Genomic DNA, 23,927 nt, shown 5'->3' with positions numbered 1-23,927 from the left:
TCAGGAAAAAGGGAAGCATAAAGAGAAGTTGAAGAGGGACAAAGCCCAGGCAAGCAGAGGATGTTCCAGTAAAGCAGGCATTCACATGAGGGATGACCTTGGTCTTATTTATTTATATTTTTCATTGGAGCCTTGGAGTAACTGGTAAAGTTGCTGCCATGTGACCAGGAGGTCACGGGTTCAAGCCGTGGAAACATCCTCTTGCAGAAATGCAAGGTAAGGCTGCGTACAATAGACCCTTGTGGTCCGGCCCTTCCCTGGACCCCGCGCATAGCGGGACCTTAGTGCACCGGGCTGCCCTTTTATTATCCAAAAAAAAAAAAAAAGCTCCAATGCTAGAATATAAAATATAACGGGAACTGAAATTACATCATCAAGAGCCTGATTTTTTTGGTCCAATTCTTCATTTAGCTCATTTAAATTCTTCTCTGCTTGAGGTATTGACTCCTTTCCAACTTTGACATACTCTTCATAAACCAAACGAAGCTTGTCTATTTGTTGGAAACGAGAATCAGCATTTGAAGACTCCATAGCCAATACTCTAATATGCTCAGCAGAGCTTGCAGCTTTTACTCGTTGCTGCAGTGAAAGCAAAAAAATGAATCAGGAATGTAGTAGTCAGAAGATGGCCCTCCAACAGAAAGAATAACAAATAGAATGACCTTCTTAACAAATTCATCCTCCTCTTCAGCAGAGAAAGGACGCTCACAGCAAGGGCAAATATGATGAGCACGAGCAACTCTTTCAAATGGATCGAACATTTGCCGCATACCATCCGCGATGTTGAACTTGCTGCATATCATCGCATGAAATTCGAAAACACAACCACATTCATCTAAGCATAATAATATTTCGAAAATAGAAGAATCAAAAAGAGTATCTCATCAAACTGATAACTCTGAAGAGAAATATAAAACATAATCTTTCCTATGTATTTTAGCACAAAGTAAAACTTTAACGATTGAATATCAGAAAGCGTGATAGGAAATGGGGCTATTTTGACCAACCTTTTCTGGACATCCCTTTTCTCTTTGACTGAGTCCATAATTTTGGGATAGGACTCTACACCAGCAAATTCCTGGTCCATCAACTGGAGCTTTGATTCCAGAAATCTCTTTCTTGCTGCAGTGCAGTAGGGAAAAGATCTCTGTAAGGCCTCTACACAAAGGATTATCATCGAAGAGATTAATGGGAAAAAAAGAGCTCAAGATAAGATACTTTATTGAAGAGATTAATTAACTTGCATGAAAGGAATAAAGAAGACGGGAAGAGAAGACCTCAATACTGCTATTTTGCTATGTCAAGCTATATAGTGGTTAAGAGAATTATCTTTGAGGGACTTACCAAGGTTACAATAAGAATTTCAACTCCGGTATCACTCTTAATGATTTTAAACATGACTGAAAATACAGGTTGTGAATAAATGACTGACATGACTGCTATTGTTTTGACAAGTCACGAGTGAAATGACTGTTAACCTCAATACTCAGAAAGAATTCTATCTTTGCTATGTCAAGCTATATATTTGAAACTTCGTGGTTACCATACCAAACTAATTCGGTATGGTTCTTTTTTAAGTTCGGTTTCGGTATTTTACGGGACTTAACCATAGTTTATTTGATTTCGACAACATATACTCATGTAATAAAGGATTCACTTTTCTCAATTATATTAAACTAACACCATACACAAATAGACATATTTAAAAGAAAGTACAAGCAATTTTCGTCATTAATCAATTACTTAATTTGAATGATTTTAAACATTAGCCAAAATTAAACATAATCTTTAGTCTATACAATACAGAGAGAATAGGCCATTTCCACCATTTCGAGTCTGTGAAAAATAAATTAAAGGACTGACATGACATGAAACTATTGGATAAAAGGTTTTTGACTAGATACAAATTGCATTAAATGAGATGTGATGTAATGACCTATATATTTAACCTCAAGTTTTATAAATACCAAATTCCGAATACCAAAGAAAGAATTCATACCAAATACCATACCAAATCTCTATTAAAAACTTCGGTATCGGTATGGTATTCGGTATATACCATACCGTGCCCACCCCTAGTATTAACCAGATTACACGATTCAGATAGAATCTGATAGAGGACACTATTTAAACTTTATCAAGTTGCAATAGGGGAATTTTCCATAGAACCTCTGAAAAATCACAAAAAAAAAAGAGACTATTTTCATGAATCAGATTACAGAAGCACAGATGAATCTTACAGTCCATGTCCTTGTGATATTTGGTCAAGTTATGATTAACTTCTTCTATTTTCATCTGCAACATATTGACCTCCTTCTCAGCTTCGCGGGCTTTGACACTCAAGTCATCAACCTCTCTCTGGAGAGCCCTGTGCTAGGAAGGTACAGCTTAAAAAGAATATATAAAAGAAAAACATAAAGATGCACAGAGAAACATAGAAGAAAATAACAGAGATCGAAAGAAGTGTAAGATCCGCTGATCATTGCATAGTGAAAGGACTTCCACCTCCAACCAAGGTAGTGAAGTGGTGTTAGGTGATGGGCTTGCCATATCCAGAGGAAAACAAAGATTCACGGGTCAATTGTAAACCAACCAGTGCCATTCTATCAGTAGGTTAAATAACTGGAGAATCTTCATAAATCATCTGTGCTTCATTTTTTCTTATAAAGTAATAATTTGATTAAAAACGAAATGGGCGCAAAAGAAGCACTCATATACAAGAAGTATACAAAAGTAGAAAACAGATAACAAAATATCATGGTTCTGCATTCTGCTCCATTTTATTGAACTATCAAGTTCTCTAGCATTTTGAAAGCTCGAAGGAATTTTCTGTGGAATTTGACAAACGGGGCAAGAAAGTTTCTCTTGGTAAAATGAGAAACTCTTATGACACCAAAGTGTTGGGAAGAACTGGATTAAAGATTCAAAGATCTTCAATAATGCCTGGAAAGAAAAGTGACTATGGACATTTGGGATGATGATGCTCTCGGAGAGAGGTCATTGTGGAGAAATACAGGGTCTTGGGAGGGGGGATAAAGGAGGAGAATGTCACACGTCTTCATGGGTGGGGTCTGCTGAGGAATATTTTGAAGGTTGGGAGGATAGGTGCAGGAGTAGGGTAAATTTGTGAGGTCACTGGTGATGCGGGACCAACACTTTTGAGTAGTACACTTTCAAACATGTAAAAACTTTCATGCCTAAAGGAGATGTCAAATCCAACAGGTACGAAGGCTACAAGGTCAAGAAGTCCAGTGAGATTTCAAATTTGGAGGAACTTGCAAGACTGGGAAATTGCAGAATTCTAAAATCTAGGTGAATTGCATCACAAACAAAGCACTACATAGTATAACCTTGATGTATGGAGATGGGGGCGGGACTGATGGAGTATTTTATATTACTTTTATTATGAGATGCTTCTGGTAAGGTAGGAGATAGTTTTTCTATATTTACTATTTGGATCCCTAGGGTGAGAAAGGTGTGTTTTTCACTTGTCACTTGGCTAGCTAAGGGTGATCTCGACAGCTAAAAATTTGAGGAAGAGGACAATTACATATATCAATTGGTGTTTCATGTGTAAATAAATGCTCGATAAAGACGTGGACCATCTCATTATACATTCAGTGGGTAATGGTAGGTCTTGCGAAAGAAGAAATGTTCAACTGGACCCTCTGAAGACGGAATAAAAGATACAGGATATGTTTTGTTGCTCCATTAGTACTCATGTGGACCCCATGGAATGAGAAATAGTAGAGCTCTAACAAAAGTAGAGAATAACTTCGTTACTTTTGAGGAATAGCCCCTTATTCCTTTTTCTTTATGATTCGCACCCATGAGGTTCCTATATGTATAGAAGATTGCATATCTTTCGCAGAAAATCATGTTATTTTGTAAGGTTTTTTTACTTTTTGGTATACTAGTATACGGTGCTTTTGCCGCTTCATTAATAAAATTATATTGGCTAAACCTATCGGGAGACATCTGTGGTAGGCACGATCTTTCATTTAGACACTTCAACTAAACCTTGTACCATTTAGACACACAGTGAAGGATCCTACTTTTGTGTCATTTAGACACTTTCCGTTACGACTTGGCACATTGTGTGTCTTCTAGATTCTGAGCACGTGAGGAGCTTTTTTTTTGGTGAAAAATATTTTATTCCTCCTTCTTCGTCACTCTTTCTACCCGCCGCCTACTCCACCTTCCACCACCATCCACCAGACCACCACCACACTAATTTTCGAAAAGGAGGAAATCCGATGGTTTTGTGGTGGTTATCGGAACTCGAAAAAGAGTGAAGGATGGTGGTGATTCACGGCCCACATGGTGGAAGTATAAACTTGGGTTTCGATCTATGTCAATGGAAATTATGAGCTAAAAATGAAATGTCAAGAATCAAGAAAAGGGTGCTGTGAAACCATTAATATGACTATTTTTTGCCTTGGCAAAACTTACTATTTAAAACCTTGTTTATGGTTCTCCTTTTACCTTTCTGTTAGAAATCAATTATCCCTATAGCCACAAAAACTAACAGGTAACAATGAGCTTGACTTTGGAATTGAAATTGTTTGTCTTGAAATTGAAATTATTGTGTTTAGTTGGTTCGTAGTCGTTCAGAGTTCGCTGGCGTCGAACTTGTTTCGGCTAGATCAACAATGGCTCATTGCTCGAAGTTCATCGGAGCAAGTGGCGTTGGTGGTTCGTGGTGGTTTGCACGTTGTAGTCCGGTAGGCGTGGGGTGGGATTTAGAAAATAGAATTAATTATTTACTTTTGCTGAAAAATAAATTTTCATTTCTTTTTCCTTTTTATTTATTTTTAAATTATTATTTTGCACCCAAAATGCCACATGTCCTCTTTTAATTAGCCATCATGCCACGTTACTTGCAAGTGGCTTACACTCACTTTGTAATTTTAGTTGATTGTCCAAAAAGTGTCTAATTGGAACAAATTCGATGTAGTCTGAGTGCTCAATTGGTACATACAAGGTTTAGTTGAGGTGTCTAAGTGAAAAATGTTGTTAACCACAGGTGTCTCCCGATGGGTTTGGCCAATTATATTATGTATAGAACACTATTATAAGTTAGAAGTAAGCAATTAAAAAGAGATGTCAGACAATCAAGTAACTAAAAACCACGTCATCTTTGAAATGGACGAATAACCATTCGCATACACGGGATGTAAATATGAAATGTTACCAAAAAAAGAATAGATAAATATAACATAGAGGTGTGCCCGTGATTGTAATTGTGCCTATGCAAACTACCTTTCACCCAGAAGAAAACTAAAATAGGTGTTTGATCTAATTTCAGTGCCTTTTTAAAGTGGTTTTATTATTTTTTGATAAAGTAATAGATTTTTTAAAGTATGGGCAATAAAATGCACATGTATAAGAAGTATACCAAAAAGAAGAAACACCTACAAATTTGACCTCCTTATGACGAGACTCCTAATTTTAATAAGTTATCAGTTTATTCACATAATAGATTTGCTCTCTTGGTATTACAATGTCTACAACAACTTTATACTTACCGCCATAAGGATCCTAAAGGAGTTTGAAGATCTTTTTTTTTTTTATTAATTGTGGCATCCGAACCAACTTGCGTGCAACAATAACATACCCAGTGTAATCCCACAAGTGGGGTCTAGGGAGGGTAGAGTGTTCGCAGACCTTTACCCTACTTTGAGAGGTAGAGAGGTTGTTTTCGATAAACCCTCAGCTCAAGGAAAAGCATTTCAAAGCACGTCAGAGTACTTGCTACCTCCCATCAGCAGAGGTACCATGTACCTCTTTCCACTAAGACTTGGCCAGATGGGAAAAAAAATACCTAGCGTTTTTCCTCCGCTGGGATTTGAACCTGAGACCTCATGGTTCTCAACTCACTTCATTGATCACTAGGCCACACCCTTTGGGTACTAAAGAGTTTGAAGATCTTTAGAAGTTACATGTTTGAACTAGAAGAGTATACAGACTTTTTCTCTCAATGTTGTTAGAATTAGTTACTTCATTTTCAGAACATCTTCTACCCTCGCCATTAATGTCCATTCGGTGCAAAAAGGAATAGCATTCTACAATTTCTTTAGGTTTTTATGCACTGATTACCTTCCCAGATCTAGAAGAACATACGCCATTGCCCAGAAGCCAGCTTCACCAATGAAACAGGTCATTGATTGTCTACTTTCTTTCACGCATAAAGCATTTCACACGCTGTTGTTTGCACCTTCGAACCCCAGTATCACGATGCTTCCCGATCTACAGCTCAACCTTAAAAAGAATCTTTAAGGCTTGCAGCCATGCAGGTATCCAATATGACTTTACATGGAAGCTATCGTGCTACTTTTACCTAGGCATGCCCTTGGGAGCCAAGAGTAAATCAGTGGGGATTTGGAATGGAGATATAGAGAAATGTGAGAAGAAGTTGACAAATTGGAAGATGAATTACTTGTTTTTGGGAGGGTGAGTGACACTTATCAACAGTGTCTTGGATGCTCTTCCTACATATATGATGTCCATATTCCCAATAGCTGTTAGGCTGTTACCCTAGTGTAGAGAATTGACAGACTCAGAAGAAATTTTTTATGGCAAGGCAACAGTGACAAAAAGAAGATCCATTTAGTCAAGTGGGATATCTTAACAATCAACAAGAAAGGAGGGTTGGAAATCAGGAACTTGAAAGCTCAAAATCAGAGTCTGTTGATGAAGTATGGAGATTTGCCTCGGAAGAAAACCCTCAATGGAAGGAGGTTTTGGAGCAAAATATGGGAAAGAAGGAAGCTGGACCGCCAATCCAGTAGCAATTCCTTATGGGTGCAGTGTGTGGAGATCAGTCAGAAATCTATGGCCAAAGATGATAAGAAAGGTAAGGTTTAAAGTTGGTGATGGAATGAAGGTATCCTTCTGGAAGGATAAAAGGATTGGCCAGGAAACTCTGTTTCAACTTTTCCCAGATATTTACAACTTATGTCAACAACAGGAGGTAACTGTGGCTGATGTGTGGTCTGAGCAGGGATGGAACCTAAATTTTAGGAGACTATTCAATCACTGGGAATTGGGAAGGATAACTGAGTTCTATAGTTCTTTAGCTCAGTTTGAAGGGGTCACTGGAAATGGAGACTGTATGGTTTGGCAAGGGAATGTTCAAGGTAAATACAAGGTGAATGAGGCATACAAAGATTTGAACAGAGTTAACAACCAAGTAGTATGTTGGCCCTGGAAGATGATATGAAAGGTAAAAATTCCTTATAAAGTAGCGTGTTTCACTTGGCTGGTGGCCAAAGAAGCTGTTTTGACTCGGGAAAAATTAAAAAGTACCGGAGTTCAGCTATGCTCTAGATGCTTTTTTCGAGGGGAACAGAGCAGATACGGAGATTATTCAATATTTGGAGGGGGATCAGTTGGGTAATGCCAGCAAGGGCAAAAGATGCTCTACACAGCTGGAGCAGAGAAGGAAGCTTGTCCATGCAGAGAGAGAGATGGAGGATTGTCCCAGCATGTATTTGGTGGGCTGTGTGGAAAGAGAGAAACCAGAGATGTTTTGAGAAAAAGCAGTGCAGCATACAGAAGTTGAAGATGAATTGTTTATCCCTTTTTTATTTTTGGTGTAAACAGGAATGTTCAGGGGAAACAGAAGATATTTTTGATGTTCTAGACAATTTGTAAAAGAAACATAGCTAGAATGATCCTTTTTTTGTAATTGTCTACTTGGGGACTATACAGTTTGGTATAGTATACCTGTTAATATATAGAAATGTTACCATTGTCAAAAAAAAAAAAAATCATTTGTTAAAATGGATGAGTAAGATTTCAATAGGAATTAACCATCCTGTCTCCTGTCCAGAATCAGGACGCTCAACCTTCCATGCGCATTCATTTGGGTAACATTGATTTGCCATGCTTCTTCTCCTAAATCCCTTGCTTTTTTGCTGCCACTCTCTATTCTTAAGAATTATTTATTGCAATGTCCCAGCATCACACAAGGTAGGGGTAAGGTCTGCATACACCCCACCCTCCCCAGATCCCACTTCTGGGATCACACTGGGTATGTTGTAGTTGTTATTGAATGTGCCATCCGTCTTTTTCCACTTTTGCTGCTGATTGTACACTTTTATCTTCTTCACAATAGTTGTCTGTGATGTACAGCGATGTTAAACCAGCCTTGGAATTCTAAATTGCCACGTGTCCAACCCAAATCTTATGTTCCCCACACTTCTACCTCAGCCCAGTAAAATTCGAAGCAATCATCCCTCCCTATCATGATGTGCTTCCACAATGCAGACCCAAGAGGAGCTTTAGTTCTATTATGCAAAATAGGGGTGATATCTTTTTATAGGTCTTTAGTTATATTACTGATCCATCCATCTTTACAAGTAATATTTTGAGGTTCTCCAGATCTTTACAGTTACAGTTCTCCAGATCCTCCATCTCCATTAAAAGCTTCCATTCTCATTTGACAAAAAGGCTTTCATTGTGCTTCCTAAGGCTCCTATCACCCAACGCTCCCTTTGTTTCTGGTAGCAACGCCTATTCAATAGCACTTGGTGACATTTTGTGGGAAATCCCTCAACTTATCCAATCTCTTTTCGACCAATATTCGAATAAGAACTAGGAATCACACTTAATCATATTGTAAGAGATCTAATCGACCTCCATTGGATATGTGTTGCTTTTCCAAGTGGCAAGCTTATTCTCAATCCTCAAACATTGAATCCCATATCATGCTTGCCTTATAATAGCTCCGAGAGGAAATCCCAGGTAAAGTGGTAAAAACTTTCCAATTCAGCACCATAAAACACCTGCAAAAGCTTTGGTCCTCAGACACCAAACTGTCTATGCCAATTGGCTACAAAATGCTTGCCTTCCATGTGACCTCGAAGCTGCTCCCCCTAGGATGACTTGAACATACGCAGTATACTCGTTCACTTTGATCCTAGTCCAAGTCATTTCAGTTGTTTGACTACCAGACACATATGCTTCCTAAGAGATCACCTTTTCCAGTAATATAAAGGGTACAATTGGGATTAGGATTTTAGTTTTTCAAAAGGATGTATTCAAACTGGGGAGAGAACAGAGTATAAAGCCTATGACACTAAAGTATACATATGTCATTATGATTAAAAAGTACTGACATCTGCACGTGTATGCACTTTAGCTTTCAACTGTGATTCAATTAGTGCATATTTTAAGCAAAGAAAAAAGAAAAATATCAAATAATGCCCTTTTTACCCCAACACTGTGGAGTACATTTTGATGCCTGTAGTACATTTTGCTTCGTATCTGACAACAATGGCAGTCACGCCTTTGTTTCATATATCAAAAAGAGAAATATTTTTCCATGCCTTAAAAAGACTAAGAATGGTCTCATAACCAAATTTCAATAAATAAAACCAAAAGATCATACACATTAAGAGTACACAAGAGATGGGGAAACGAACCTTTGTGCCTGAGTAACTTCTTTCTTCAAGTCCTTGTCAGATGGAAGCCTTCCTTTCAACACTCCTTTTATCTTATCCTTGTTATCATCCATTCTGTTAGTTTCATGGGAAAGAAAGCATCATCTCTTGTGGAAAAAAGAGTATAACCATAATAAACACAATAAAAAATGTGTATGTAATACACACATCAAAAAAAAAAAAAAAAGGGAATTGTGACTTGCATCTTTTTCTGTTTCTTCTTTAGCCATAATAAACACAATAAAAATTGTGGATGTAAATTATGAAATGAAATGTGACTTACATCTTTTTATGTTTCTTCTCGAGAATTTCCAACTCTGCCTTCTTAAAAGACAGCTTAATTCTGTCCTCAGATTCAGCAGCCATATGATCTTTTTCAGTACGAAGATCATTTAGTTTTTGGTCTACGATGTACATCTCAGTCTGCTTTTGCCTTATGTTTAAGTCGAATTCTCTTTCTTCAAGCTGCTTAGACTTCCTCTCAGATTCAATTTGCTGAAAGGCAAAGATGTGTTAGCCACATTACCAAAATGTTCGTCAAAAAGAGTTGAAATATTAAGCAGAGACATCAAACCATTTTCTTTTCCCTCTCATCAAGATGAGCCACATTAACATCAGAAATCTGAAGTTCAAACTTATCACGCTCATCCTCTTTCTCTTTAATGCGCTTCAAAATGCCATTCTGCATCCGGTTATGGAACCAAACCATGTGTAAAAATGCCAATTTTAGCATCATTAACATACAAAATAATATTACTCATAAGAATAAACCTTAATATCTGCTTTAGCCTGTTTTTGCGCCTCCATTTCGCTCCATTTGCGATTTGCAATGTCGTATTGATGCCATGCAGCTGCAATTTCTGCCTCATTCGATTCCTAGAACAACATTACTCCAAGCGAAAGTTAGCTTCTTCATATGATGTCAGTAAAATTTAGATAAAAAGACAGTTCGAGAATGACAGATCAAGGAAATGACAAGATGCTACACGAACTTGCAGAAAAACTTATCAGGCGACTATATTGACCTAAATCACAGTGGCTTCTGAAAAGCCACGTATCTTCCATACATAATTCAAGGAGGAAGAAGCAAAGAAATATAGGAGAAGATAATGATCTGCATCTTCTCAAATTCCTGGAGCTTTCACACATGGAGGATTGAGCAGTTCCTTACAATTATTAGAAGTTATCTGTTGGCAGTTCCTTGTGGTTACTAGAAGTTATCTGCCTTCATCCAAAATGATTATGAAGTAGTTAGAGTTGGCTATTATATAAATAAAAATCAAGGTATGTTGTAATGCCCTTTATATTTTCTATCTCTTTTATCCATTACCAAACCTCTGTGTCTATCAGTTTCTCTTCTTGGCTCTAATACTACCATATGAAAGAATCTGAGCATCCCACGCAAATAGGTGGAGCAGCACCAGACATACATAACCCCTTTGGAAGCCCTTACACAACACATGTGGGACAACTATATAACTCTACCCTCTCCCGGGCATGCAACTCGTTTTTTAGGGTTCATACTTCAACTTTAATGCGAATTTACAAGCGTGACTGCAAAGCTTACCAAATGTTAACTCTGGTACCATTAGAAAGAGAGATGAGAGGAGAGAAAAACCGTTTGTTTTAATGATCAAACTCAATAGAAAAGAGATCAAAGTTTCATGCGCATACAGCTTAGATCTTGTCAGCTGAGAGCTAATCTTTTGCTTTCTGATTGAAGTTTGGTGCACTAACGAAGTTCCTGACTTCCTGTCAAAAAGATAATTGGCAATTGTGTCTCCTCCGTAGAGAACCATTGTACAGATGCTCTACTTTTTATATACAACTTATATACCGGAAGTTTTCTTAACTCATGGAACAAATAATGCAGAACCAGCAGCAACCTCAGCATTAGAAGATGACTATTTAGTTATTGAAAACCTACACCTTTGAACAAACTTTGGCTTTTGTACAATTTGATAGTTGAGGTATGAAATAACTGCTTAAACATATATGAGTTTTGTTAATCTTGAAATAGGGGTAATACAGGGTTAATAGTTAACGCATACGTTCAATTTGTTAAAAGAGTATATATACATAATAATGTACTACTTGAACGGTTGAACCTACACTTATAATTAACAAATGGCAAGGAGAATCCCTTTTATCTGTTATTAACATAATCCCTTGTACCCAAGCCAAATAAAACAACCATTTAGCAGAAATATCATGGTATGCCCACATGATCAAATCCATCCAAGTTTTGATATTTGAACTCCACATAGAGGAGCTTCAACATAAGCACATAGAATTATTTTAATTATTTTATTTTATTTTTATGACAAGGGAACCCGAAGCCGCAACCCTTTGGGTGCGCACAGGAGCACTAACATCAAGCATTTACAGGATCAATTGACTGCATCTAAGAGCTTAAGACTTCGGGTATGATGTCGTTTAACTTCTGTAGTTGGACAAGGCACTATATGAAACAGCATATAGTGAAAAAGAATCTAAAACTTAGGACCCAAAGACGACTACTTTAAGTTGAAGAAAAAGATCAATGCCTAAAAAGATAAATTTAATAAAATATTGCCAAAGCTAAACTTTTGTTTGATGAAGAAGCTAAACTTCATTTCAATGAAGACTCGACTCATTGTTAGCAGCAAGACTGCCCACTAAAGACCCAGGTATACCCCATTGGATAGAATAATCAACAGAAATGGAACAAAGAGAGAAGGGCATTCAAGCCTTACAATATAGCTGAATCAAAGTAATAACAAATCATAAACTGACAACTTAAAACAACAGAGCATAGCTAAATATACGTATATATAGTCTGATACAATGAAAGAATCACCTTTTTATCTTGTAAATCCTTATCAAAATGTTTTAATCGTTGTTCTATACGATTTGTTAAATTCAAAGCAACATCATCACTGAGTGACCCACTTGGAACAGCCCCTAAGTTGTATCTGTCAAAAAGCTTCCTGAGAGTGCAGTCTCTTTCATTCTTTAACTTTGCATGAGCCTAAGGCACAAAAAAGTGAAAGAAAAAAGAACCTTAAGAACGGGAAGCAAGATGTGAGAGAACTTTAAGAAATCAACCAGCACATAGGCCGAGTCAAATTACTTCAGCATCAGCTTGAAGCTTGCTGATCTCCACGATATAGTTTGTCATGGACTGCTTAAGGTTGGAACTCTTTATCTCTGAGTCATTCATTTCCCTCTCCAACTTGCTAATTTTTGATTCCAGAAGTGCTATCCTTTCATCAAACTTTGTCTTCCACTCCCTAAGCTCTTCATCAGTGTCTAACAATCAAAATGGAAATATTTGAATACATCAATTTATGCCAAAAAGTATTTCAGTGGATGAACACACAAAGATACACAAAATAAGAATACAACTTTAGGCTATTAACAAGGTAAATTAAGTTCGGCTTGATGCATTTCTGTTATGAATTGGCCATTACTCCAGCGCTGAAAGAAGAGAAGAATATATATTAGTGTATTCAGTTCAGCAAACCTTCATTCTCCTCTGCAAGTGCTGCATACTGCTTTTCCTTTTCCTTGAACAATGTGCTCCTTTGAGCATTTTTAGTAGCTATGTCTCGCTGCAATTGAAGAAGGTCCTTTAAAGTTGCTTCAGTATGGTGGATCTTACTATCTAGAGTCTGAATCTCTTTTTCAAGCTCCTCCATCTGACTTTTCAGTGCCTCTGTCTTCTCTTTGTCTTGGGCAATGCTTTCCCGCAACTAGATCAAGACACAAGATCAAATTACAAGAAGTTTGCCTCTGGGATCTAGCACATGTTTTAAATATAGCATTCATTTATTACGTGCAGTCCTCAACTAAAGTGAAAAAAAATTGTATGAGAATTACATATTCACATCACTTAACGGTCAGAAAATTAAAAAGATAAAAACAACGAAGTATTAATTTCTGGAAGATCACGGTAAAATAAATAATGTGTACGTTCATTTGGAGATCACAATAAATTTCAAAACCAAGATTAAGCACTAACAAGAACATCAGTTAGACGATGTTACCCTGTTTTCAAGTATTGACATACACAGGAATAACGACCCCTTGGGGTACATTAAAAGAAGAATCCAACTGTTAACAGCAGCATAAGAGGGGAAGCAGGGAACAGTCCCACTCGCCACCAGCTGAAAGACAGACAGTAGCAAATAGTTTTAACATAGCGGAGGTATTTCTGTTCATTGGAAATCTTTTGACAGAGTGGACAGCAATATTGATTTATGACAGAGAACTCGTGAAGACGGTGGTGCTCACTAACAAGCCTTCAACAAAATATCTGTCAAGTGATGTTTGTCGAAGTGGGGGACTGATCTTGATAACTTATCGACCATGCTCAACAAAATGCACAATAAGGGTGTGTTCGGTATGAAGGAAAACATTTTCCAGAAAATGTTTTCCAATTTTCCCATGTTCGTTTGGTCAAAAATTTTGGAAAATAGTTTCTATAGGAAAACGAGTTCCTCAAAAATGAGGAAAATGACTTCCCTAATAAAATTAGGGAAAACAAGTACCACAAGTGACATTCCACCAACCTCCACACCCCACAAACCTCATCCACTCCATCACCCCCAACCCGCCCCCCCCCCCCCCCCCCCCAAAAAAAGAAAAAAAAAATTAAAAAGTTTTCATATTTTTTTTTTTTTTTGGTTTCTATACCAACCCCCCCCCCCCCCCCCCCGGCCCCGAATTTTTTTTTTACCTTTATAAAAAAAGGGAAATTTGCGTGGTTAAATTTAGTGTGTTGTGGGGTGGAGGTGGGTAAGAAAAAGTTTCCCATTTTTTATAAAATTTTATAAAAATAAAATAAAATATATAAAATAGAAAATTTAGGAGGGTGTGGATGAGGGGGGGTGGGGTTGGGGTAGGGATGGGTGAAGATGAAGTGCGTTCGAGAGTGATGGTTGGGTGGGTGGTGGGGTTGGTGTGGGGTGGGTGCTTCGGGTGGGTAGTAAAGGGTGGGTGGTGGTACTGGATGGGGTTGGTGGGGCTTGGGTGGGTATTTTCCGAAAATGTTTTCTACCAACCAACCGAACATGAGAAAATAAGTAAGAAATTCACTTATTTTCCACTACCCAACCGAACATGAGAAAATAAGTAGAAATTCACTTATTTTCCAAGAACACATTTTCCAGGAAAACATTTTCCTTCATACCAAACACAACGTAAATTCCTCTGTTTCAGAATAGGAAATTTATCTTGGTTTTCAGAATAGGAGTTTATCTTCACTTTACTATATAATCTAGTCTAAAACAAGGTATTCAAAAATTATAGTTCCTCCATTTTCAAGCAAAAGGATTCTAACATCATAAATTGATGAGTAAAAATATCAAGAAGCATAAGTTCTATCAACTGCACTGAACTAGGAAGAAGGAAAGAACTGATTACCTTGTAAGCACCATCTTTCAATGTCTGAAGATTCTCCAATTTCAACTTATATGTCTTTATTTCTTGAGATTGATCCTTGTGAAGCTTTTTGATAACCTCCAATGCCTTCGTGTATCTAAACAGTAAAAGAAAACATAAGTTAACGCACAGAGTGAGTTGAATAAGTTACACGCACAATACTAAACTGTACTGACATGGTGTTATCCATTTTTGAGCCTTAGGAGAGAAATCAAAAACAATATGCACCAAGCAAGAAAATCGGCAAAAATGCAAGAAAAATTTTTCCTTCATACCAGAAAACCACTTTCATTTTGGTTCCTAGCAGCTCAACCGCACATAGAACTGCTGTTGCATGAAAATCACCTACCTATTTAGACCATAATAATGAAGGACCTCTAACTCACAGAGAGATGCACCAAATTAACTATCTAATTATCTCTTGACAGAATTCAGCCTCTCAAGGAACACCAAATAAGACATGTTTGAGGAAGATGATCAATGCCGTATAAATTTGAAGATCAAAATGGGTTGTTTCACTGTAGGATGATGAACTAAGCTCTGAATCAGCAGCTAGACATACACTGTGAGCTCTTCAATTAGGATGTAATTTCTCCCTGTGTTCTCTTAATGCGGGTTTCTTTTACATCAATAATACTTACTTTTCCAATGATCCAATCAAAAGAAAAGCTCTCAGCAGCGAAAAAGACACATTTGATAATTTAAAAAAAAGTAACCATGAAAGAACAACCATCCAAAATTACTGTAAAGCTTGAATTTATCTCTGACTAATATTTCCAGATGCTGATTAAGAACCAAATCTAGTGAAAAGGTTAACCCCCCAGAAGCCGTGATTTTTTGGTATTGAGCTTGAAATCTCATACTAATTTCAATTCCACTGATGATATCATGATAATGACTCAATAAGTGGTTAACAAATAACCTTCTCTCGTAGAGAACTAAACTAGTAAGTTTGACAGCACCAAGGCATGCATGAATCCAGGTAAACCCATTAAATCTTAGATACCCTAACTTGAGAATTGGGGGACCAAGAATGTTAGCTTAAATAGTGTTAAATCCGGTAAATCCGAAAGAACCTACCCACAGAATTATAAGCACTAGTATCTCTAGCAATTTGCAGAAAAAAGCATAGAGATGAACATGGATTAGATTCAAAGAGCTTTGAACGGAGGAAGATTGAATATTCTATTCCAGGTTTTGTGCAATTTTCACATAAAAAGATCGTACTAACTGGTGCATATGTGATTCTTGACACTGCAAATGGACACCCTTTTGGTACCTTTTCCGTTAAAACACTACTGATCAATCACAAAATACATGTCGTAAATTAAAAAATGAGGTATGTCGCAAAGGCTGAGGCAGAAACTAGTCTTATTTTTAATGTTCTTCACTGAGTAAAATGAAGTGTGTTGGAATTTCAAGCATATTCAAGAAGGAATATGATTATACCGGTTAATACAGAAGAATGCATATTTCCAACACAAACGCTATGATAATGAATTGACAATTCCATTATTGATAACAAGAAATACCTAGTAGCGGAGAAGATATCATCAAACTTCTTTTTCAGTGTAGACGGATCTTGTAATGGCCAGTTTGCCTCATCTTGGTGAACAAATATCACATTTTCAAGAATGGCCTTTGAGACACCCATGAGCGCAGGGATTTCTCGGTCCATATCAGCACATCTATAACTTAGGCAGACTTTCTGCAAGTAAATAAGCTAGGAATTTAGAAAGAAACTTTTTCCCTGTCCAACCATTTCTTCCTACTGCTAAAGTCTAAGCCTCTACTATCAGCCCAGCAAAATCCTAAGAACTTCTTTTTGTCAAGAAAGATCCTAAGAACTACTATTGGCTATGATAAAGTACGCTTACGGGAAATGATAGACAATATCACAAGCCGCAGAGATATGAAATTAACTGGACAAGTATAACAAAGACAAAGCAGAGCAATTAATCTAGCTCAGGTAGATTCTTTTTTTTTTTTTTTTGGTTTAATCTGGCTCACATATATTCCAAAAATACAGATTACAATTACCCGTGAGAATGAAAAAGAAAAAGAAACAATATGTACCAATGCCAAAAAGCACCCAAGAGTATGGCCTAATGGTCAGTGGAGTGGGTTGAGAACCATGACGCCTCAAGTTCAATTTCCATTGGAGGCAAAAAACACTAGGTGGTTTCTTCCCATCTATCCACATCAAAAAAAAAATGTACCAATGCCAAAAAAATAAAGAGATATACTTAAAAGTTGTATGATCCTGTCTCTATTTTGAGAAATAAAGACTGATGCATTTCCAAGTCCAAATCCACATGCAATGAAAATATTTTACATGATTTTGTACTTGGAGTGGTATTGTTTCTTTGAACTTCTCTTTTTTAACACATACAACTTGACCAATGGTAGCTAAATTACAAACAATCCCAGGAGGTATGGGTTGAAACTACGTTGCATACGTTCTTCCCTTATCTCCCTGTGTGGTCAAATTAGGTTATGAAAAGCAGGAAAGGAGAGGTTGTATAAATGCCGGCAATTTTTGAGCCTTTGAAGCAGGGAAACTTAAAATCATCTTGTGCTTATAGCTTCTTTAGTTTCCATTTGGTATCCTTGATTCCTTATCTCTTTTAAAGTCTTCTGGATAAGGTAATAATATTCTTTACAGGGGAAACCTCATTGTTGGTTATCATATCATTTACATGTCATTTTTCTTTCAATTGTGCATGCGCAATATGCATAACCTGTTTATCATCATTCAACTGTGTTTTCTTCTGCAACAATTTTAGAATGAAATTAGAGAGAAACTAAGGAAAATGCTTGAGACTCGAGAGAATGGTAGGGTAGATCTTGTTAGAGCAGGACAGTGGATTCAACTAATGAAAGTAACTCCATAGTTTCTTTCTTTTTAAATAATTAGCTAACAAGCCTTCGCACTACTGTTTTTTGCCTCATACACCAGTTATTGTTGTGCTATCAGGTCCTCCACCAAATCGGATCAATCTAAAAAATCACTAAAATTCTATGATTTTTATTTAATGTTTCAAGTCATGCAATTTTAGATGGATCTGAATCAGCTCCTGCTCATCCTCTGATGCTATGACCAATACACAGCACTACAATGAGCCACTTCTTGTAAATTGGACATGAGGTTTTTCCACAAACTACGTCTTTAAACCTCTACCCCCCATTCCAGTTTCCTATTAATGGAGGTAATCTGGCTACATCCTCCATAAATCACAAGAAGTTCTTGACTAGCTCCCGCCATTCCCCACATAAACACTTCTTCAGAACCTTGACGGACTGTCATTACAAGTTTACAACTCCTCCCTGTGTAGCAGTATTTCCCTCCCTTTGACCCCAATATTAACAGGCCCAAGTCCTTCCTTCACCGAATCAAACTGACGGAAAAACATTACAAGAATGCTACTGACTTCATATACCCAACCAATTTATCAATATTTTATTCATGATTTATTTCTAGAACATAATCTCTAACAAATCATGCATTCAATTGTTATTTATCCTTATCATTCATATATATATGACCCTCAACAGTCTTATGTGATCTATATGAATACAAGGTTAATATCACTGCCCTCGATGGTCAAATTTTCCTCTTCAGCAGACATATAACCTCGACTAATTCTACTAAGACAGGGAAGTACCAAATTGACCAAAACCGTCAAATAAATTAGTGATACCTCTCCAGTGTGAGGATTGATAGTCTGTAGAACACTCTCAATGGCCTTGTACTCCATCTTTGTTGCCTTCTGAGTTAACTGAAAAGACCTAATGCACACCACATCTTTCCCTGCTGCTGTCTTGAACCGCAACTTTATCTGCCCCTTTGTCTCCGTCTCTCCAGCCACCTTCACCAGCATAGTGTTCAGTTTTATCCACAAACTTCAAATAATATAAACAGAAGATAACTACAATAAACTATCCAGTTCGTATCAGTTATGGGATCATTGACTGATTTATCGGGTCAGGATAGTCTGCTATTTAAAACATGATTTTAAACTTTTGGGTGACCATTGATAATTCGACCAGGTTGTTAAAAAATTTAGAAGAATTAAACTAAATAGCCGCACACCCAACCAATAAACTAAAAATAGCCAGCGGATGTATAATATATGAGTAATTCATGTATAATATGTATATAATCAGTGTATAATGGATGTATACGGCTACGAAAATAAACAATGAATCCAGCCAGCTATTTGTGTAAAGATCCTAAAAAATATTTACTCCTTCTCAAGTAAGTCCAAAAAGATGACACCTTAGGGTCATGGATGAAGCTGTGACCAGAGCGAGCATTTGGCGGCATCTCACCAGTGCAGGCAACCTTCAAGCACTCAATTATAGTCTGCCCACAGCAAGAAGAATAATTACAAAAAGAAATGAACATACAAATTACTCTGGCAATGGAAAGCCTGTTATTCAATCACATGAAGATCATCTTCAACTACTTAACTGGAATCTACCCAGAGATGTCCAAGTTGAAAAACATAGAAACATTCTGATGGACCAAAGCACAATTAAATGTGGACTTTATTAAAGAAGAGCACTGATGAAGAAAGAGTTACGTTATATATTCATTGCATGAATAAATAATGTTGAACGCACATAATAATTATTTGTAGCTAGAAATAAAATGATTTATCAATTGAAATGCTACAATCCAGTCAAAATATATAAAGAATCAAACATGTTTAAATTTTGTAATGATCAGGTTCTTTACACAAAGAAGCTAATCGCTTTGCCAACTATAGCTTGCAATAAAACGCCTAAGCGAAACGAAGTGCCCAACCTGAGCTTAGAGAATTACCTACAGTTGCATTTTAAGTGACCTGATAGTATAAATTTTTTTTTTACACCATCAGTTCATAGAACTTTAATAAAATTAGAATTAAAATTGAAAAAACGAAAATACATGAATGGAATTGAGCAACAAATTCATGCAACCACTAATACTCTTGCACTAAAGCGTACCTGCAGTTGCATTTTAGTGCAATTTTTTATTTTTACACAGTCAGTTCATAGAACTTATAGTCATTGAAAATAGAAATTTTACTCGAATATAATTAGAATTCAAAATAAGAAAAAGTAAGTACATGAATGGAGTTGAGCAACAAACTTATGCGACGACTAACACCTAATGAACTAGTAACAATTTATGTAAAAATTACACTGATATAAGAAAATAACAGTTCATATTTGTGAATAACGGAGATAGAGAGTAGTAATTACGTTTAAAATAAGAAATTATACTCAAATATAATTAAAATTTAAAATAAGAAAATGTAAGTACTCCTCTCTGTCCCAATTTATGTGGCACCATTTCCTTTTTAGTTTGTCCCACACAGAATGTCACCTTTCGATAATTAGAAACAACTCAACTTTAAAATTCTTGTTTTACCCTTAATGAAATGATTTACAACAACACAAATGTCTAAGATTTGTTTTAAGAACACAAATTTCAAAAGTATTCCTTTCTTTCTTAATCAAAACTTAAAGTCAAACGGTGCAACATAAATTGGGACGGAAGGAGTACATGAATGGAGTTGAGAGACAAATTTATGCAACGCTTAATACCTAATGAACTAGTAACATATTAAGCAGAAATTACACTGACATAAGAAAATAACAATTCATATTCGTAAATAGAGGGAGAGATAGAATAGCGATTACGGTTTTTTACAATAACGTTCTAATTTCTTATAGCTAATCACTTTGCCAACTATAGCTTGTACTAAAGCGCCTAAGCAAAACGAAGTGCCCAACTTGAGCTTAAAGAATTACCTGCAGTTGCATTTTAAGTGACCTGATAGTATAAGTAGGCGTTTGGCCGTAGAAACCAAATATTTTTTCACTTTATTTGGAATTTTTGAAGTTGGAGTTGTGTTTGATTATAGTTTTTGCAAAAAATATTTGTTTGTTTGGATGTACTTTTCCTAAAAAAATATGAAATATAATTTATAACCCCAATTTCCAAAAACTAGCAGAACCACCCAACCTGACTAATTCACCTGAATTTGCCATCCTTATTATTTTCTTCCTCTATCCAAACCACATTCGTTAACTCTAATCCGCATTATTTTATGCAATATATAAAAACCACATTCGTTTACTCTAATGTTTATTATTTGTTTTAAACTGATCAACACCAAAAGAGTGTCCAGTTTTTCTCTATGAAGCTTAGAATATTGGGTAATGGATAGTAGAACATGCGACAGTTTGATGGCCGACAGAAATGGGGACATTTTTATAAAAATAAAAAATTAAGATAAAATTTTAAAAAAGAAAAAATAAATGCAATGGTCCAAAACTGAAAGTGAAAAAAGTGAAAACAAGGTTTCGGGCGTTTTTGAAATTGAAGTTGTATTTGGAATTTTCATGGCCAAATGCTGATTTTCAAATAAAATGGAAAAAAAAGTGAAGAATTCTCATGGCCAAACGGGTCCTAAATCTTTTTTACACCGTCAGTTCATAGACCTTCTGCTCAAAATTAAAATTAAAATTATAAAAACAAAAAGAAAAGTAAATACATGAATGAAGTTGAGCAGCAAATAGCTAATAAACTAGCAGTAACAATTTTATGCAGAAATTACACTGAGATAGGAAAATAGCAATTCACGTTCGTAAATAGAACTTATCCTCGAATAAAATTAGAATTCAAAATACGAAAAAAGTAAATACATGAATGAAGTTGAGCAACAAATTTATGCAACAGACTAATACCTAATGGAGTAGTAGTAACATTTTTATACAAGTAATATAGAGAGTTAGGATTATACAGTTTTTCCGGCACCGTTAGGGCCAACGATGAGGGTTAAAGGTCTGAAAAATGTGATGACGTTTTTGTTCTCTGGATCAAAGCTACGGATGCCCTTTATGAGCATCTTATCTACCGTGCTCATCTTTTTTGATCTTCTATTTGTTTATTTGCATTGACGACTTATATGACCAGACCCGAAGAGTTGAAATGAAGTTAATTTGGCGTTGGTGGGACTAGGGGGTTTTATTTGAGACGGACAGGAGAGAGGGAAGCAAAAGAGGGTTTAATAAAACCTCAGGCTTTGGCCTTTTGTGTTCATTTTGATGTTTTTCCTTTTTAAAAAAGAATATTAATAAATTTTAATTTTGGTCCTTATGAAATAGTATGATTAAGATCATGTTTAGATTGGCTTATTTTAGTTGTATTTAAGTCAAAATAATTTTTAGGTGCTTTTATAACCCATTCAAACAGACTCTAAGCATAGTTGAACATCAATTAAATGATGCTTATGTTCTTGGTTCATCTATATAAGAAATAGATTATTTTTAAAATTATATTATCTTTAAATATAAAATAATAGAAGTCTGATTCAATACATGGTTTGAAAATTTTGTAATTAAAATGACTTTTACTATCAAACGAAAATTTCAACTCAAGAAAAAGAAAGCAAATAAAGAGAAATAGAACCAAAACCGGACATGGATAGAAGCTCCCACTCTTATGTATGCACATTGCCACTCATATCGCTCCTCCCCTTTAAAATTACCACCATCCATTAAGGCCATTAGGATTAAAGGAAAATATATTAAATTATGTAAGATATCATTATTTGAGGTTTTAAACTAGCTCTAAAATACACCTCTTGCTCTATCAATTAGATGATGGAGTGAGTTGTTTTCCTCTTATTCTAGAACACTTGGTGATTCCTTTAATTTCTAGCCATAGGTAATAAACTGTAGTTGTTAAATACATTTGTATATGCCAATTTTGATGTTACTCCCTTTAAAATACTGTTCTTCCATCCTATGTCCTCCTATCAACCTATGTGACTTCTAATGACCCCCTACTGATGTAAAAGAATAAATGTTGTATGCTCACATTATCTTCATTACACAAAGGGCATGTTAAGCTTGTAGGTAGTCCTCAAGTAGTCAGTCTGATGTCTATCCCTGGTAGATAGTCTCTCATGTATCGCTAACTTACATATAAATATCCATTGGGGAGAACCTTGGTTGTTCCACATCAATCTTCTCCACCCTAATTTCTGGAAAGTACTTTGTAATTTCTTATACATATTATTAGTAAAAGAATTCTCTATTCAGTACAATTCTAGTAGAACATAAGTGTTCTCCAAGTATTTCGTTGCCTTGAAAGTATTCTGAACCACCCACGAAAGTTGTTTTGATTGTGTCCGCATCCATATAGGTCCTCCTTTCCCATAATATATATGCATCTATTTGACCCATAGCTTGTATTGCTTCTTGCACGTATCCATAGAAGTTTACATATTGCATCTCTATTCCACAATAACACATTTAAAAATGAAGATCACGTGTTGGTCGAGATGACACAGTTTATCCCAGGCCAGCAATGGTTTCGCGGATATCTTAGTTTTTTCTGTCTATAGGAACCTCCTACATATTTTCTAAATAGTTTGTACAATCTTCTTAGGTATGGCAAATATCAGGGATGAGAAACAACAATGACAACAACATACCCAGTGAAGTCCAAGGGATGAGAAACTTTTGTTAAAAAAGGACATTCTTTGTTAATTAAGACCTCCCTGCATATGACAGAAATTTAGCAGACATTGGATTACAAACAGCCTCTTAATGCTCAAAGGTACTCCAAGGTATACTCTAGCAAAACCCAACATACCAAGTATTCATTGTTGTAAATCAGGCCTTACAACTCCAAAGTATATGGAACTCGTGTTGACATTAGGCTATCAATAATGCATCAAACTTTTGAAATTACTCATATAACAGTGTCGTACACTTCTTGCCACCTTTACAAAATTATGGTAAATTGTCTTTAAAGCGCAATTGTATGAGATTCAGCTTAGCACATTTAGGATGAACCTTAAAATTAGGTTCATTCCTTAGAGATTTTAGCAGCTTGCTGAAATACTTCATAGCTGGAACAAACCAAAAAGGGTACATTATTTCTCCTTGCCTTAAACCTGTTTGATCATTATAGTACTTTGACCATTTATCGCGGTTGACCTTTTCCTGAGGCTTATTAGTACAATTTTGACCCGCAGGGATGAGTAGCACGAT

At 36.1% G+C, this 23,927-nt stretch overlaps 1 protein-coding gene across 3 annotated transcripts in view; it reads right to left on the bottom strand.

Moving 5' to 3' along the window:
• LOC132068684 (DNA repair protein RAD50) overlaps window positions 1-21,869 on the bottom strand; it is a 48,472-nt gene extending 26,603 nt beyond the window's left edge. The window contains exons 1-16 of one of the 3 annotated variants that reach the window (XM_059462351.1): window positions 21,668-21,869; window positions 19,150-19,236; window positions 18,572-18,739; window positions 16,403-16,578; window positions 14,853-14,967; window positions 12,952-13,180; window positions 12,559-12,737; window positions 12,286-12,456; window positions 10,218-10,322; window positions 10,021-10,128; window positions 9,730-9,941; window positions 9,429-9,521; window positions 2,241-2,368; window positions 1,008-1,122; window positions 663-792; window positions 370-579 (exon numbers count right to left, since the gene is read on the bottom strand). In XM_059462351.1, the coding sequence (XP_059318334.1) occupies window positions 370-579; window positions 663-792; window positions 1,008-1,122; window positions 2,241-2,368; window positions 9,429-9,521; window positions 9,730-9,941; window positions 10,021-10,128; window positions 10,218-10,322; window positions 12,286-12,456; window positions 12,559-12,737; window positions 12,952-13,180; window positions 14,853-14,967; window positions 16,403-16,578; window positions 18,572-18,739; window positions 19,150-19,236; window positions 21,668-21,790 (2,349 nt within the window). In that variant the 5' untranslated portion in view covers window positions 21,791-21,869. The other 2 variants (XM_059462352.1, XM_059462353.1) reach the window with 2 other exon arrangements.
• Window positions 21,870-23,927: the final 2,058 nt, after the last annotated feature.

The sequence above is a fragment of the Lycium ferocissimum genome, chromosome 8 (assembly GCF_029784015.1).
Source record: "Lycium ferocissimum isolate CSIRO_LF1 chromosome 8, AGI_CSIRO_Lferr_CH_V1, whole genome shotgun sequence".
Lineage (NCBI taxonomy): Eukaryota > Viridiplantae > Streptophyta > Magnoliopsida > Solanales > Solanaceae > Lycium > Lycium ferocissimum.
This window is presented reverse-complemented; position numbering and strand designations above follow the sequence as displayed.